General features: G+C 44.6%; 1 protein-coding gene across 4 annotated transcripts in view; it reads right to left on the bottom strand.

The window, feature by feature from the left end:
- ptpro (protein tyrosine phosphatase receptor type O) overlaps positions 1–17,758 on the bottom strand; it is a 35,840-nt gene that overhangs the window by 14,323 nt on the left and 3,759 nt on the right. For all 4 annotated transcript variants that reach the window (XM_071502735.1, XM_071502734.1, XM_071502736.1 and 1 more), the window contains exons 2-10: positions 5,561–5,822; positions 5,247–5,402; positions 4,974–5,126; positions 3,176–3,712; positions 2,680–2,841; positions 2,135–2,331; positions 950–1,070; positions 665–858; positions 393–504 (exon numbers count right to left, since the gene is read on the bottom strand). In XM_071502735.1, coding sequence (XP_071358836.1) covers positions 393–504; positions 665–858; positions 950–1,070; positions 2,135–2,331; positions 2,680–2,841; positions 3,176–3,712; positions 4,974–5,126; positions 5,247–5,402; positions 5,561–5,822 — 1,894 coding nt within the window. The remainder of the gene's footprint in view (positions 1–392; positions 505–664; positions 859–949; positions 1,071–2,134; positions 2,332–2,679; positions 2,842–3,175; positions 3,713–4,973; positions 5,127–5,246; positions 5,403–5,560; positions 5,823–17,758) is intronic.

A 17,758-nucleotide genomic window follows, 5' to 3' on the forward strand; every position in this document is an offset into this window, starting at 1 on the left:
AAATGTAGCAGTTTATCAATGTCACTGTTGGCTGTCAATGTGACACTTCCTGTAGATATTTCACATTAAAAGCCTCCCAGCAAAGGAAAGGATTGTGTCCTCTGAGCAGCTGGTTGGGTTTTAATGTGAAATACCTAAAGGAAGTGTTGTGTGTGATTGACAGCAGCTGATCAGCAGAGTAGAAGTGATTGGGAATAATCAATGATTGTGAACAGTGCTGTTGTTAACAAGATAAGATCGTTGTGGTGGTTTGACCTGATGATGCATCACAGACTGAAACAACATGCGTTAATATTTAAATGAAGACGATGGACGGAGTCGATGTCGACAGTGAAGATGCGTAAATGGAGAAATAACACCTTCCTTCAGAATAATGGCAGCCATGTCTGTACCTGTGACAAAGCTCACAGTGGAGCTGTCGCAGCAGCTGAGAGGCGGGTCGCCCCACGTCACCATGGAAACACGAAAATTATAATACCAGGCAGGCAGCAGGTCGGTCACTCTCTGAGGGAAACACCAGAGACACAGTCACAACCGGTCAGGACACAAAACTACACCAACATGTGAGGTCAGTGTGCAGCCATCAACATGTCAAAGGTTTTCAAAACCACAGGAGAGGTCAAAGGTCAAAACAAACAGGAGGATTCATGCTTTCGTTTGTTACCACTGAAGCGATGATGGAGGCGGTGGCGGCGATCTCATAGTAGGTGGTCCACTCCGAGGCCAGGGTGACGGGGTTAAAGAAGAAGGTCTGCAGGACGTACTTTCTGAAGGCCACGTGGTACGGACGCTGCCAGCTCAGGATCACCGCCGTCGGACTCAGAGGGTAAACGGCCAGCTCGCGGACACCTGTGGGCTCTAAGGCATCATATAAACACAAATATATGATCTGTTTATGATGTTTTTAATACTGAAAGTAAAAGAATCTGAACGAATCTGGGATAATTACCTATATCGATGATGACGGGCTCAGACGGAGGACTGATCAGGGGTCCGTTGGTGTGATAAACCACCACCCTGTACTGAGCCCCGGGGGTCAGGTTGGAAATAATGTCACTTGTCGAGTTTTCCTGTTAAAACGTCAAAGAGACAATGAAAAAAAATCATTTAATCTGGTGATAACGCTGCCGAGGTGCCTCCCAACAAAGCACTAAACTTCCAGAACATATTTCTGGGAGATGAAATAATGATGTAATTTAGAGAAAAAAATATTAAGAATTAAAACATAACATTTTGAGAATAGTTATTTCTGTGAATTTGCATAATTTTACAAGAAAATATCATATTTAGAAAATTAAGTCAATATTTCAAGAATAAGGTTCAAATATTTTTGACAAGAAAGTTGTAAAATCATGAGATTAAACTTTAATTTAACTTAAAGAGAAAAACGTCTGAGCAAAGTCATAATAAAGTTGTAAATTAATTGAATTTAAATTAAAAAATGTATAAAAAGTTATAAAAAATATTATAATTTCCAATATAATTTTATGGAAATAAAGTTTTAACTGCCAAAGAAAGTCCTAATAAACCAAGTCACAATATTATAAGATTAAGTTGTAATTTATGAGAGAAAAGTTTTAAAGTATGGTCATAAAATTGATTAAAGTAAATAGTAATAGTAAGTAAAAATAAAAAAAATATGTACTGTAGCAATATTTTGTGGATAAAGTTGTAATGGAACCAAAGATGTTCATCAGTGCTCAGAGGAAACGGAGAAACTCAGTAAAAACATGATCAGCTGGTCGGGTCACACCTGTCCCTGGTACCAGCACCAATAAAGTCTGCTGAGAACAGCCGGTATCTGAAGGGAACACGTTTCTCACTCGTTTGTGTTTTCACACCTCGAAGTCGAACATAAGCTGAGTCAGATCACAGTCTGACAAACCGCAGCGTTTTCCAACTGATTCAGTTAAAGAGTCAACACAGAGGCCGGTTCACGTTTCCTGCTCCTCAGGGACAGACAGCCACAGTTTACAGTAATAATAATAATAATAATAATAATGATAATGTTAAATGTTAAATAATATTGAACCAGTGAGGGTTCAATAGCTGAAGGTCTCTACATTAATGGAAATTCCACAGGTTGGTTCCTGGGAGAAGTGAACGATGACCAGACGGGGCGGGTCCCCGTTACCTCGCTGCAGTAGGTGTTCTCCATCCTCTGGCTCAGACTCGGCTTCAGGCAGGTCGTAGAAACCACCGACACCAGGCTGCCGTTGTGGTTCTCGGAGGACGGAGCCCAGGAGACGGCGGCGGTGCTGGAGTCCAGCAGCCGGATGCTGACGGCCTGAGGACGCTCCTGCAGCTCCTCCAGCAGCTCACCCCCAGGACCTGGAGGATGTAAACACTGAGCTCATCCAGGGACTTACAGAGAACACAAAACCACCGACATAACAAAACCAGACAAGTCTCTCCGTCTGACAAAGACATTCACTGGTGTTCATGTGATGCTGTTGATGTCAGGTTACATTTACACCTCGAAACTGAATCCCTGAAATCTTTCCCTCCAAGTTCTGTTTATTAACCCGCTGGGATTTTCACCCCTTAAAAAAAAAATGAATTCCTTAAATGTTACAATCTATTAATTTATAAAATAATGAACTCAGTTAAGATCTCATGACAGATACTGTGACGACTGGCTCTCAAACACTGTGACGTTGAGGGGCGGTGTGACCGTACCCAGGTAGAAGGTGAAGCCAGTGTCGGCGGCGCTCTCTCTGGCCTCACAGTCTCCAGCGGAGCTCAGGGTGGCGACCTGGACTCGATACGTTCCCGGCTCCGTCAGCACGGTGAAAAACTCGTGTGTGTTCTCATCTACAGTCGCTGTTTCTGTGGAGTTACCTGAAAACAGAGGGAGACCTCAGTGTCTTCACTTCATATTCTATTGTGTTGATTTTATTATTGCTGTGTTTATCTTTATATAGAACACACTTCACTACATTCCAACAAACCTGATGTTGACTTTATGTTTTAACGTCCATATTTTTCATTTATCTGTAAGTGTTGATTTCTATAAGAAGATATTTTTGTGGTTTAAGAACCAAACGTTTTACATCTTGTCTCTCAGGCTTCAGGTGAGTCAGCCAATCAGAGGAGAGCCTCTCTTCCTCTTAGTTTTACTCTTATTCTGAAATTCCCTTCCTGTCAGGACAGCCATCCTCCTCATCCTGTTTACCGTCTCTGTAGATGTAGATGTTGAAGCCGTCGTAGCTGGTGGGGGGTCTGGGTGGCAGCCAGCGCAGCTCCAGCAGGATGGGGGGCAGCTTGGTGGGCAGGACGGCGGGTTCAGAGGGGAGTCCCATGGCCGAACCCGGCTCGTTGGAGTCCTCGTACTCCGACACCACGGCGTTGACGAACTCCTCCTCCTCCCTGTCGGCAGGGGACGGGTCGGTCGGGTCCAGCCAGTCGCTCCGACTCTCGGCCTCCGTCGTCTGGTTGTTGCTCAGCTCGACGGCGGCCGACCCCGTCAGATTCTGTGGCGGGTTAAAGGGGACCTGAGTGGAAACGCCCACTGCCTCCTCAGAGGCGTTCTCCTCCTCAGGGTGCAGCTCCTCCTCCTGCTCCTCCATCAGCGGGACGTCCCGGGCTTGGCGGGAGCCCTGCCCGCTCCCCTGGTTCCCCTCAGGAGGGAACGTGTCAGGGGCCTCACCTGGGCCCGCCCTCTGGCTCAGGTGGATGATCTTACGGGAAATGTTGAGGGGAGGGTAGGGCACTGAGGAGGAGAGGGAGAACAGAGGGAGGGAGGAGCTGCTGTCAGGTCTGAGGGTCTTTATATACTTTCACTGTTCCACATGAGAATCTAAGAAAATTACAGTGACAAGAAAACAGCTTAAAATCATCTAATTCTGATTTAACTCAGGAAATATCTGAAATACATCAAACAAAGCTCTGAATGACGACGTCTGGACTCAAGCACAGCAGCTCTGTGTCCACATCCAGTTCACCGGGGGCCTGACCAGCTGAGTCACAGCTGAGTCACAGCTGAGATTCACCAGGTTCAACCTACAAAACAACATCAGACCGAACTCCGTTCAGAAACCTGCTGAACCGACAGAGAGGGAGGCGGCGAGCGTCCTGTCTGAGGTGAGGAGCTCGTTAATCAGACGACGACACTAATGAATCGTCTGCTGCTGTTTATATCATTTACTGTGCATCATATCAATAATGCAGCAGAAGCCCAGCAGGAGCATTTCCTCCCGATGAGTCAGACTGAGCTCTCCTCACTCTGCTGCTGTAACGACGCTCCGCTGAGAGGCTGACATTTCAACAGCCCTTCACCACCGCGTTCAACAGGAACAAACACCAAACGGCCTCAAACCAGTCGCTCAGCGTTTCCACCATCAGGCTACCAGCAGTCCGACATCCGCAGGAGCAGCCAGTAAATACACGAGGTGGGGTTCAAAGGTCGACGGCAACGTTTTATGTATATAAGTAAATGTATATACACTTAAACACTGGGGGGGGGTCAAGATGAGATGAAGCTTGCAGCTGCTTCCAGAGGATCGAGGTCTGCAGCTTTAAACTAATGTGACTGAACAAGGCTTTGGGTCGTTTCCATGGCAACGACTCTTTACTGTTCCCATGAAGGCAGCAGCTCCGTGCTGCCTTCATGGGAACAGGACGTCAGAGTTTCATCGACAACATGTCACCATCATGGCGTTGACTGCATCAGTTCCTCGTTAGTCTCTGTGGAGCTAATTAAGAGTTTCTTCAACATGAAAGCTCCACATCTCCGGAGGAAACACTGAGACGGCCGCGTTATCGCCATGGTTACAGTCTTACTAGAGGGATACTCTGCTGTCGGACCTCCCATGAAAGCAACTTCGTGTCTGCACTGCTCAGGTATTTGGCTTCATTGTTATTACTGAACACAACACAATAACACAAACTAGACAATCACAACTAACACAACCTTTGAACCTTTAACATCTTCATTAAAGTCTATGAATGAGATCCTCCCGTGTTCGTCTCACCTGTCCTGTGGTGTACAGGTGTGTGTGTGATGTCACTGTGTGTAACCAGGGCAGTCTGGTAGACGGTGGCCTCAGAGATCAGCTGGAAGGTGATGTTCCGGTAACACACCCCCGGTAGCCAGTGCTTGAACACCGTCTTCCCTTTGTAGAAATCTACAACAACAAACACAGAGATGACCTTTAAACCTGCAGGACGTCCAATCAGAACGAAGGGAATTGAGAGACAGAGCAGTGACGCAGGTGAATGCAGTAAAAGAACAGAGAAGGTTTCACCTTTATAGAGCATGGAGCGCCGCTCTGGTCCCTCGGTGTAGCTGATGTTGACTCTGCTGAAGACGTTTCCAGCCGGAGGCTCAATTTCAAACACCACGCCTGTTTCTGGAGCCTCTCGATAGTCTGATATGTGAACACTGTGGACGGGGAGGGGCTCTGAGGAGACACAGGTCACACAAATCAAAGTCAGTCTCAGACTGCAAACACATCCACAGGTCCTCAAAGGTGACAGATTAAGGTTTCAGTTGTTCTGTCGTAAAATTTGAATCAGGATCACTTCCTGTTGCATCAGCAGGATGTTCTGAGTCACTCACTCGTGAGAACAGACACAGTCTTTATGGGTCTGGACCAGCTCTGTCCCAGTTTAACCAGCAGCCCCACAGTGTAGCACAGACCATGGAACGAGGCGTTGAACAGCACGGGCTCGCTGGCGTTCACAAACTGAACCAGGATCTGTTGGGGTTCTCCTGAGACCTGAGCGGCGTAGGCCGTCACATTCTCCTGCAGGTCTGAACGCTCCAGAGTCGCCACGATCAAACCGTCGTCGTTCACGGTGACGAGGAAGGTCGACGACCTCTGTGGGAAGATCAAACATGAAGACAGAGTCAGAGCAAACCAGAGGAGTCCGAGACGGAGAGTTCAGAGGCTGCAGAGAAGATTTTAATCATCAGTTCATCGGCTGACGATTCACTGGCTTCAGTCCAGAGATTCAGCTCAGTGACTGAATCACTGTGATCCTGTAAACAGACACACAGCTCATCTCCACCTGCTCCACTGCTGTTTAAAGGCCCGATGGTTTCTGAACTACAGAGCTCCTCCTCCTCCTCCTCCTCCTCCTCCAGCAGTGTTTCAGAGGAGGAGGAGGAGTCTGGGTTTGGAGATGATATAAATCTCTCCAGCTCCTGTTTGTTTCTTGTCATCACCAGGTCTCTGGAGGATCAGCTGTTCTGTTTTTCAATGTAAAAGTTTCTGGATTCACCTTCTGTTGTTGTTGGCCTGAACATGTGACCTCAGAGGAACAGTGAGGTCACCTGTGTGTAGGGGGGAGGTGTCAGGGTGGAGGTGTCAGGGTGCAGGTGTTAAACAGCAGCAGAGAGTGAAGGACGACGTCCTGCAGAGTTTGTTATTGTATAGCTGTTACAGTGAAGGCGTTCTTTTCTAATCTGTTCTGTTCTATTCTATTTTTATTCTATTCTATTATGTTCTGTTCTGTTCTAGCTTCAGATCTCTCATTAAAAGTAAAGATTGAGGATGAACAGAAAGCAGCAGCATTAGGCCATGTCTAACTCCTGGAGCATGATGGGCTGTGTCTAACTCCTGGAGGATGATGGGCTGTGTCTAACTCCTGGAGCATGATGGGCTGTGTCTAACTCCTGGAGCATGATGGGCTGTGTCTAACTCCTGGAGCATGATGGGCTGTGTCTAACTCCTGGAGGATGTGGTGTTTCTGCTGTTTGCTCAAACTGAATCAGCCTCAACTGTTCTCCGCTCACTGATCAGCTGATCCTCCTCCAGCTGATCAGTGAGCAGAGAACAAAGAGCTGAGGATTAAGCTCTGTGTTTACATCTCTGTCATGTTCACTTGCAGTGGTGGAAACATGCTGCTGCATTCACTGTCAGCTGGGACAGCACAGTGTCTGAAGGCTCTGTCAGGCTGTAACATGTACAGCAAATTAAAATAAAGGTTGACATTCAAATACTGAAGAGGCCAGGTTCACATGTTCAGGTGAGATCTGACTCACAGTGACGTCAGTTTGATTGATTACAAATATCCTGAACACCAATAAATCACTGATTCCCGTCAGAGTCTGTGGTCACGTCGTCAGACTCTGACCGAACCAGGGTTTATCTTCAGTCCTGATGGGAGCAGCTGATTTCCTGTTCCTGAGGCAGGTGGTCCGTCACTTTCTGCTGCTCCTTCATTAACCCTGACAGCGGGAGAGTCCTCTCCTCACTGAGCTTCATCATCACCATCATCATCATCGTGTCCGACCGGATGAAGGTGACCACAGGAAACCTGGCTCCTGATACAGACCAACAGTTTCCCTGAAACCAGAAACCTCACACAGAGAAATGACACGAGAGCCTCCGACAGTGACGTCAGACCAGGCTCCATCAGATCCTGATCAGATTCAATGTGATTAAAATCCATTGATCTGATACTGATCATCGATTGGTTCCTGTTCCTGAAGCTTGTTACAGAAAACTCTTTGCAAAAACCTCTGTGTTGATCAATTAATCTGGTTATCAGCTAGGCCAACAGTTCCCCCTGCTCCCAGTGTTTGTGCTAAGATAGGCTAACCCACAGCCGTCTACTTGCAGCCTTTTGCTTGTTGTGGGACAGCAGACCCACCTCCCTGTGTCGGGAGCAGTTTTCCAGTGGATTGTTGTTTGTGGATTAAAATGTTGTTGATATCAGTAACACAACATGTGACACATGAAGCAGATTTACAGGAAACAAAGACTTTAAATCGACTGTCGACCTGCAGATAATCCGTCCGCCCAGATTCTGACCCACATTTCTAATCTGACAGTCAGAGACTGAAACCCAGAGCTTTCACTCTAACACGAGCTGCACTGAGGCATGATGGGAGTTCCCACAACAACATTTTAGTTAAACGTTTCTTGGTGAGTGGAGAAACTGAAGTGAGAACAAAACTGGACAATAATATCTGTGAATCGTGAAGAGGACTCAGTGTTGGGTCTGTTTACGTCTCTGTGACCAGTGTGTCACAGTCAAAATGGCCGAGGGCAAAAAAACATGATACACACTCGTCTGAGTGAATCTCTCCTTTGTTCGGCCTCTTTATCACACTGAATATACACTGTTGCATGAGCTGACCTGAATCCAGAGACGCCCTTGGACAGAAAATATAGTTCAGCTCTCTGTCAACAGATGAACTGAATTACTCAGAGTGCAGCAGAAAAAAGCAGCAACAGAAAGACAACTCCAAAAATTCAAAATAAGATCTGAAGTAATGAAAGATAAAAGCTCCAGGGTTCATGTGTTGGATTCAATATTAAATTAAAATGGTAAAATGTTTTTAGGGTTTTTATAGAAACAGCAGGAGGTCTCACTCTGCCTCAAAGAGCTGAAACCTAAAATAAATGTATTTCTTCCTGTAATGAACAACTCAACATGGACAAAACCAGAAACAGTTCATAAGCCTAACCCCCTGTATTTTTCCTCTCCGAGTGACACCTCCAGTCACTATAACCCTCTGACACTGATGTCAGACCACAGAGCTCCAGTATGTGTGAGGCCATTTTATAGTAAATTCTCTCTCTCTCTGTATGAAGGTGGGTGAGTGACGCTCGCCCTCATGAAGCCCCTCCCTCCCCTCCTCTCCTGGCCTTTTAAAATGCAGAGGCGCCGCCCTGGTTTCATCACAGTGATGTGGTATTTGGAGAGACCTGGTCCTGAGACGTGGAGCAGGCAGGACTGAAGCGTCACAGCTGGATTTAGATCCTGAAATATTACAGAAAACAAAGCTGCTGCTCACTGTGGCTTTAATATCACACAAACTGCAGATGGTGCATCTGTCCGGGACTATTTTCAGCGGCGGACTGACCCACATTTGGTGCTGTAGTGAGTATTTATGGCGGCAGGACTTTTTATGCTACAAGCCTTACTCCATCATAGTAAAAGCTACAATAAACACACCTATTGGTGAATGAACGGGGTCAAAGGTGACGCACACAGATCCTGTACAAGTATAAACATCCATCCGGCTGTGAGGCGTCGACACTCAGTAACATCAGACATCCTCCTGGGGGAGGAGGAGGGAAAAAATCCATACCAATTCATTCAATTCATTGCTGCTCTGTGGTTGCCAAGGTAACAGAGATGAAAGGAGAGACACATTTGGGGTGGGAGGAGATGCTCATTATGTCTGTCTGATTCCAGGATTACCACGGACACAGTGGAGAGCGGAGCCTCCGGGGCAGCAGAGGCTGAATGCTAATGTTCTCCTCCATCACAGGCGTCTGTGCGACGCACGGCACCGGCGTTCAGGGTCGAGGAGGAGACGTTGAGACGCACTGGAATATATTAACATGAGCTCACAAAGAATTTATATAGACATTAAAACACTGTTCAATCCCATAATCATCACAACGCCACCTTTAAAATGGAAATGTGACAAAATCAGTAAAGAGGTACCCGCCAAAATAAAACTTAAAAAACATTAAAGAATAAATCTCATGTTTTTTATTTTTTAATTTAAATTTCCTTTGTAGGAAAACAATAAAACTGTTTTTTACCAAAAACCAACACTTTAAACCACATCCAGTTTTTTCTTATTGTATTCATGTTTCAAAATAAATGTCCTTAAAACCTGGGAGCCACTAAAGCTGTCCTCATTTACTTCATGTTGTCATTTATCTATTTAACTGCGTTTCTAATAATCTTTTGTCTAGTTCACAGTTGTTTTTTCTTTTCTTTTGTAAAGCAGCTGATAAATGTTGAGTTTGATAAACAAAAGTCCTCATTAATTATTGTTATTTTATTGGTTTCTTCTGTGATTTGATGGTGAAGATTTCCTTCCATGTGAATATTACTCTGAAGGAATAATGTGCAGCTCAGATTCAGCTTTAAAAGCAGCTCTGCAGCCTGAAGGCCTTGAATGCCTCGTGCAGCCTTCCAGTGTCCTGGCATCGAATCCATGAGGGAGGAAATGTAAGATTTGACACAGGCTTTCTGTTCCTGGTGAAGCAGAGTGAATGCTGGTGGTGAGCGTCCGTCTGCTGTGGGTGGAGCCGTCCTCCTGGTGTCTGCTGGGACGAGATGATGAGCTAGCAGCTGATTTTCCGACACACATGTTGCATGTTCTGTTGTATCCTGGTCCTGTGGATCCACACCAGAGGCTGCTCAGCAACAGGTCTCGTCCCTTTGAAGCTTCCTCCACAGCCTTGAAGGACGAAGCCCTTTTATTCTGGGGCCCCTGCTTTGAAAACCTGGGAGCCACTAACGCTCAGAGGATGAAGTCAGGACCGACGGAACTGACTGAGAAATGAAGTGGAATTAATGTGTTGTGATGTTGAAGTGTATCAGGTTTTCCAGATGTAAGCGCCACAGTCTCCCTGGACTCGCGCTTTGCTTCGTCTCCTGTTGTGTTGTTGTTTGTCTTCCTGTGTTGGTTTATTGTGTCTGTGTGTTGTTGTTTTTTCTGCTTTGCAAAATCGAGTTTAATAAAAATGTTTGTAAGCCCCCCCCCCCACATTTCCTGTCTTCTCTCCACAGACAAATAAAAACAGAGGTGACTCTAAAAACACTGATCCTGCCTCCAGAGACTGATGTGAGACCAGATGATGGTCTCATCTGGTCTCTGACGGTCTGTGAGACCAGCATGCACCTCAGCACCTCCCACAGTGGAGACACCGTCTCACGATGGTCTGTTGACACTGACTGAACCTTCATCTGCAGCTGATGTGACCTGATGACGCTGTTATCAAACTCTTGAAAGTGACGAGGAATTTTGAACGGAAGGACGTTAGCTTCTAGCCTGTTAGCATGATGACTTCTTCTGCAGCACTTTCACGACACAGGCTGCAATGCATGATGGTCTAGCTTGTTTGCTGGAGTGTAAATCTTCTACTCTACATGTTGATGTGTCTCTTTTGTGTCGTGGGCTCTGCAGCGAGAGAGCGGAAGTTCTGAACAGAGGGCTTCAGCTCATCCTCATGATGATCTCGGAAAGGAGAGACGTACAAGAGGACACACACACACACACACACACACACTCTATAAAACACACACTCAGCACCAACACACAGGCGTCTTCAGTGAGCAGAGCTGGTGAATGAATGGAGTATCTGACCCTGTGAATGAGCAGTGAATGGGGGGGGGGGGTCAGGAGGCGTCGCCCTCAGGCAGCTGCCAACATTATCATGCAAACCCCCAGTTTTTGTTTTTCTTTGTGGGGGAAGGGAGGGGGGGTGCAGCGAGGGGACCTTTGACAGCTCCAACCAGGAGAGAACAGGGACCTTCAGAGTCCATTAGACTATGAATGAGACCGATGAGGTCCACACTGACAGCATCTTCCAACAGCAGAGCAACTGAGGTCTGCTGAGATCGACCCCCTTTCATTAGACTTCACAGCTCGTGACTGACAGCTCTCTCCTTCATTAACCACAGAAATGTGCCACGGTTACACTGTTCACAACAGGAACCAACAATGAACAGAATATTATCAAAATCTCAAGTGGTCAAGTGAAAAATCTGAATCACAGGAGCTGCAATTTTCTGATAAAGGTAAAATGTGTCATATCATTATAAATGAAGCTACAGAGACTCCGGCCCACAAATCATATTCACCAATCAAAATCACCAAAAAAAGTTTAACTCAACCACATCTCAGTTTGCTCAGTTAAAGCTCCACCCAGTCTAAAGGTGGATGTCCATGTGTTTGTGATTATAAAGCAGGTCTAGGTTCTATATTAATACTGTGAAAGTATCAAAGCCTCAGTCCACAGAGAAATGCACACAGCCTGTATTCAGAAACTGAGCCTTAAAACCAGCCGTCAGGACTTCTGGAACTTTGTGATGTCACAACAAAGCAGTCACTGCCCTGAGCCACGCCCCAAGCCCCGCCCACCTGGACCCACCATCCAACCTTGCAGGATTTGGTTTCTCTGAGTGTTAACCTGAAATCTGCTATATTTTTATTGGATCACTCAGAAAACAGTCAGCCAATCAGAAGAGAGACTCAGATCCTCTCTTCTGATTGGCTGACTGACCTGTTGTTCCTAGAGCTCCAGAGAGAAGCCTGAGAGAGGAGATGTAAAACTACACTGAGATGGTTTTTGGTTCTTAAAACCACAGATATATCTTCTGATGGAGATCAACACTTCAGATAAACCACAGAAGAAGATAAAATCTGGATGTTGGGGTTTTGGTTCTCTTTGATACTTTCACATATTAATATAGAACCTGGACCTGGTTTAATCAATAAAGACATGTAAGTTTCACTTAATACAATCTAAAACCTGTTAAACAGGTTGTGGGCTTCAGGAGCATAGACACTGGCTGTTGTACCATCAGTAATGTAAAGGTAGTAACTTTCTTAATCTTGCAGTTTAAGCCTCTTAACACCAGTTTTAGGTGAAATTCAGCTTCCTGTAAGTACAAAATCCGTTTGAATAAAAGTTTCACACACAGTTTACAATGTAAAACAAGCTGATTTAACAATCACACCGCTGTGTAACATATCTGATATTTCTGTGAGGAAGACAACGGGCAGTTTAAAGAGCTGTTTGGATTATCACTGTCAGGGTTAATCCCCATATGTGAAAGTGCACTAATAATCTGAGGATGTAATCAGTGTGGTCTGCTGAGCTCTGATTAGAGAGTTTAATCAGGCTGAATTAGACACGCAGAGGAAAACACTGAGTTTATTCTTCAAACTGCAGCCTGGACACACACACACACACACACACACACACACACACACACAGATAACTGATGATCAACAGCCAAACTTCACTTAGAGCGCAGCAGAATAACAAACACAAGTTACACAACAGCTACAGGAGCGGAGCAGCAGCACGTCCTCTGAGGGACGCGTCCCCTGGATCCTGATGTAGCTGTAGTTTATTCAATACACGTGTTTGTACCATTGACTCTCGTCTTATCTCGGGACAGTGTTTACTCCAGCAGAGGAGGTTTAATAAAGTCAGAGCTCAGCTCGCTCACCAGGTTCACTGAGGTTGAACAATATTACCTGGATTTATTTTCCCTCTTCAAGAAAACTGTGGCATTTCCACTGGAACAAACTGAAATCAGTTTTAAATCCGGGTTTTTCCACACGTCAGCACAGCAACAAACATCATTTTACCATCTCCATCGTTACTGTCCTGCTTTTCTATTGGTCAGCTTAGTTTCCTGAGAGGTGACAGTGACTGTTAGCGTCTTCCCAGGGGATATGTCCGTGACATGTTTAGCCTAGCTTAGCACACAGACTGGAGGCGGGAAACTGCTGCTCAGTAATCAGGCTGTAATGTTACAATCTGAATGAAAGCAGCAAATTCGATAACATGAAATCTGATACTGATTTAGTGGAAACGTGGCGTCAAACTCCCCCACGGGGATATTTCAGTATATTTATTCCACTTTGTTCCATTTCAGTGTAAAACCAACATGGCTGGTGTGGAGACACTGTTTCTAATGAGATCAGACATATTGGACATTTACTGATCTGTTTTCCTTACATGTGAATATTACTCTGAAGGATTCGCCCTCTCTCTCCTTTTTTGATCCTTGTGTTGATTTTTGATAATTAGATGATGGTGAGTCTGTCATTATTAATCACGTGTCCCTGAATCTACCTGTTAAAAGCTCTGACACGTTAGAAACGTGACGGAAGTTTCATCGGTTCGTTTACGTCCTCACATCTCCGAAGACAAACAGCAGCTGCTTTGTTGACGCTGCAGTTTTCCACCTTCTCTCCTCAGGACAATACAGGAGCACAAACAGCTTTAATGAATGAAAACAGGGAGGTAACTAAAGAAGAAACGCTGCACCGACAGGCCGAGGTGCCCTCCACCCTCCACCTCCACCCTCCTCTGGCATTTCATCAAAGTAAACAAAGAGGCAGGAGCAGCCGCCTGTGTTGACAGCAGTTCCCTCCCTCCACATAGAAAATAAAGAGTCTTCAGTGGGGAGCCCACCCGCCCGCCCACCATCTCAGTGAGAGCAACAACAATGGCTGCTTATCCAACCCCCCCACCACAGAAAGAAAAGGAGCAGGGCTCCACCAGAGAGGACACAGACAGACCTTCAGGAAGCTCCAAGCTAATCAATAACTTCTGCTAACTGATCAACATCTAGGGAAGCTCCGATCGATTGGTTTCCAGATCTGATATTGATCTTCATCAGCTATGACTCAGGCTTTACCGCTCATTAAAAACTGATCACAGCAGAAGTGAAGTACATGAACGTCACGTCTGTAGCACGGAGGTCATCGCTTTATTAAAGTATAATTACTGTAATCAGATTACTTTCTTTGACCGTTTCTACAAGCAAAAGCACAAAAGCAAAAGTGTAAGTTGTGCATTAAACAGTAGCGTAGCATGTCTGGCTAACTACTGCGCTACCTACAGTCGTAATCCAGTGTTATTCTCAGGACAAGCGTTAGCTTACTCTTCTTGTCTTATATTACCTTATTTATGTGCTACTCCTTCATACTCGACTTGGATTACTCTGTATCACTCTACGGAGACACAGGGGAGAAAAGCTGATGTTAGAATAATTAAATAACATAATTGGTGAGAGCAATGATTTAGTACCTGGTATGTGTTAGCTTTAGCTTTAGCCTGGTGCGGTTAGCTTTAGCTTTGGCCTGGTACGTGTTAGCTTTAGCTTTAGCCTGGTGCGGTTAGCTTTAGCGTTGGCCTGGTGCGTGTTAGCTTTAGCTTTAGCCTGGTGCATGTTAGCTTTAGCCTTGGCCTGGTGCGTGTTAGCTTTAGCCTTGGCCTGGTACATGTTAGCTTTAGCTTTGGCCTGGTGCGTGTTAGCTTTAGCCTTGGCCTGGTGCATGTTAGCTTTAGCTTTAGCCTGGTGCGTGTTAGCTTTAGCCTTGGCCTGGTGCGTGTTAGCTTCAGCCTTGGCCTGGTGCGTGTTAGCTTTAGCCTTGGCCTGGTACGTGTTAGCTTTAGCTTTGGCCTGGTGCGTGTTAGCTTTAGCCTTGGCCTGGTACATGTTAGCTTTAGCTTTGGCCTGGTGCGTGTTAGCTTTAGCCTTGGCCTGGTGCATGTTAGCTTTAGCTTTAGCCTGGTGCGTGTTAGCTTCAGCCTTGGCCTGGTGCGTGTTAGCTTGAGCCTTGGCCTCAGCCTTTCATTGCATCATTAACCAACACTCACTTTTCATGATGTCATCAACTGAATATTTCATACAAGTAAAAGTAAAGTAGAAGTAAAAAGTCAACCAAACATGGTTTCAACCAAATTAAGGCGCTGATTAGCTCGCTAAAGCTAATGAAGGCCGATGTCATTTCAGTAAAATCCAGTTGCTGATTACAAATGAAAAGTTGCTTCTGTTTACTTCTGTCTGAAATCAAAGAACTAATTGTTTACAAAAATGACTACAAATAACTCTAAACTGTATATGAGCCCTTTATCTGATGTTAGCGGCTAACTGTTAAAGCTAACCATGACTTAAACTGAATACAAACACACTTGAAAAACTGCCCCATGTCTTTGTTTCCATCATATAAAACTCTGAATACACTCAATACAAGATATGACTCTTCTTACTTTCTTCATTATTTCACTTTACTTTATTATCACACCCACATCCAAGTGCTTTACATTCCCTTCACAGCTTGATTTTCATGAAGAATCTGCTAATGGCAGATTTAGATGGATAAAGTCCTGACATCAACGCAGTGTCTGTGAAATACTCAAGCTTTCAAGTTTGATTTATTATCTCACATAAACAGAATAAATTGGGGAAACATGATTTGAAGATGTAACGTTAGCTGAATGTTGTGTTTCATTCGGAGCCAGACAGCTTCACGGCTAATGATGCTAATGGAGAGAAAACCAGCAGAGAGCTGCCAGCTCTGGTGTTCTGCCATGTTGGAGACCTCCAGGTCCTTTCTGCGTTTGCCAGGCAGGATAATGAGCCCAAACAGGTCATTAAGGAAAGATTCACCACAGACTGGACACTTTATCCTCTGAAGGACGTGAGAGGAAGGAAAAAACACAAATCCAGCGTGTGAAAGCCGACCAGGTTCATCTGCTCTGAGCTTCTCTTGTGTCTGGAACCAGAGATCAGAGATTTCTGAATCCTGAAACACAGTTTACATCAGTGGAGCTGCCAGAATCTGAAGCTGTGAGATAACAGGCTTTACACCCAGTCTGTCGTATGCAACCCGCACTTCACACCAACACGCTGAGTTACTGTGTGAACAGAACTACCACAAATCATATTCTCCAAACGAAGGGGAACGTCCTTGTTTAGTACAGACCCCTGCAAAAATCGTTCCTGCAGCATCTGGCCACGAACTACGGACAAAAACTGTTAATTTGAGATAAGGAATTTAATTCATAATACAAAACAAAGACTGAGCTCTCACACCCCCGGAACAGCGCACTGTTTTCTCACTAAGGATTTTGGAAGCTCACAACTTGTTTGACAAAGAAAGTGAACTATTTTACTTGATACTACGCTGCATCATTACTGAAGCATCACCTACATCCTGAAGGTCACAGCTCAGTTTATATCTAACCTGGATTTATAGTGTTGATTATCTCATGATCAGATATTTGGTGTTTGAGGTTCGAACCCTGGCTGGTGGTTAATGACTTTTCTATACTTTTTTATATTTTTTCCATATGGAGATGAGTTTCACCCTCCAGCGGACTGAGAGCATTAATGAGCTCACATGGTGAGATCATAATCACACTAATCAGCGTGAAAACCAGCAGCATCGCAGATCACAGCTGAAGAGACACTCGTTTCATTGTGTTTGTAGAAGACAACGCAAGCATCACAACTGCGGCCTGTTGATGTCAGAAATATACAAAATACAGTGTTTTAAAATTCCTCCTTTCTTCCTCTCCTCTTGTTGATGTTGATGTAAATGATATGAAGTAGGAAACTGGTCATTACAGCAACTCCAACAGAACCTGACTGGTACTGTCAAACTCAAACCCAACTCAGTATGAAAATGTACAGCTGACGTGTCTTTAAAATGTCTGTAATTATTCAAAAGGTTAACTGGGATTACAAACTGCTAATGCCAACCAAAAGAAATAATACTTTATTTTCTTCACTTTAATCAGGATCTTTCAACATATCAGAGTCGAGCCGCAGCTTGTTTTGTTGATCTGTGAAATCAAAATGTTAGCTGAATTAAGCTAATTTAAGGTTAGCTCAGCAGCTAAAGTGGAGACAGAGCTTCACCAGGATCAATGTATCTGATCTGTGACATCTTCAGCTTTAACTGTCAGACATGACTTTATAGAAGTTTGTCATTATTACTGTGAGTAGACAACCACAGCAGTCATCACTGAATCCCACTTTGAGTCTAATCATTAGATCATTTCTCATAGCCTAATGCATCTGGCATCACTAAATGTGAGCTACAGTACGTTGGTCTAAATTTCTAGATACAGATGAACTCACAGTTTCTTTGGCATTGATGGTAAAATACTGTGAAAACATTTTTCATCCTTTAGCTTCGAATAATTTCATAAAAAATATCATTATGTAGATACTAGATACATGTTTGGTTATATGTTAAATCTAATATGGTGAATATCAATTCTCATTCTAATGTTTTGCAGCCCTCAGTATTATTTACTGACACTGGAGTCTTTCCTCAGATAAAATGATGGGTAACTCAGTGGTTAATGAGCTGTTTTTCTTCTATTATGTGTTTTGTGATAATAATACAACACAAAACAGGAAATAAAGGGAAAGTGAGTGTTAAAAACCTGGTGTGATCATTTTAAATAATCAACAATTATTCTACATTCAACATTTGTGTTTCCCCTCAGACTGTTTCATG

Source organism: Trachinotus anak, unplaced genomic scaffold, assembly GCF_046630095.1.
Source record: "Trachinotus anak isolate AG129_WGS33_773 ecotype Australia unplaced genomic scaffold, CSIRO_AGI_Tana_v1 ptg000018l, whole genome shotgun sequence".
Lineage (NCBI taxonomy): Eukaryota > Metazoa > Chordata > Actinopteri > Carangiformes > Carangidae > Trachinotus > Trachinotus anak.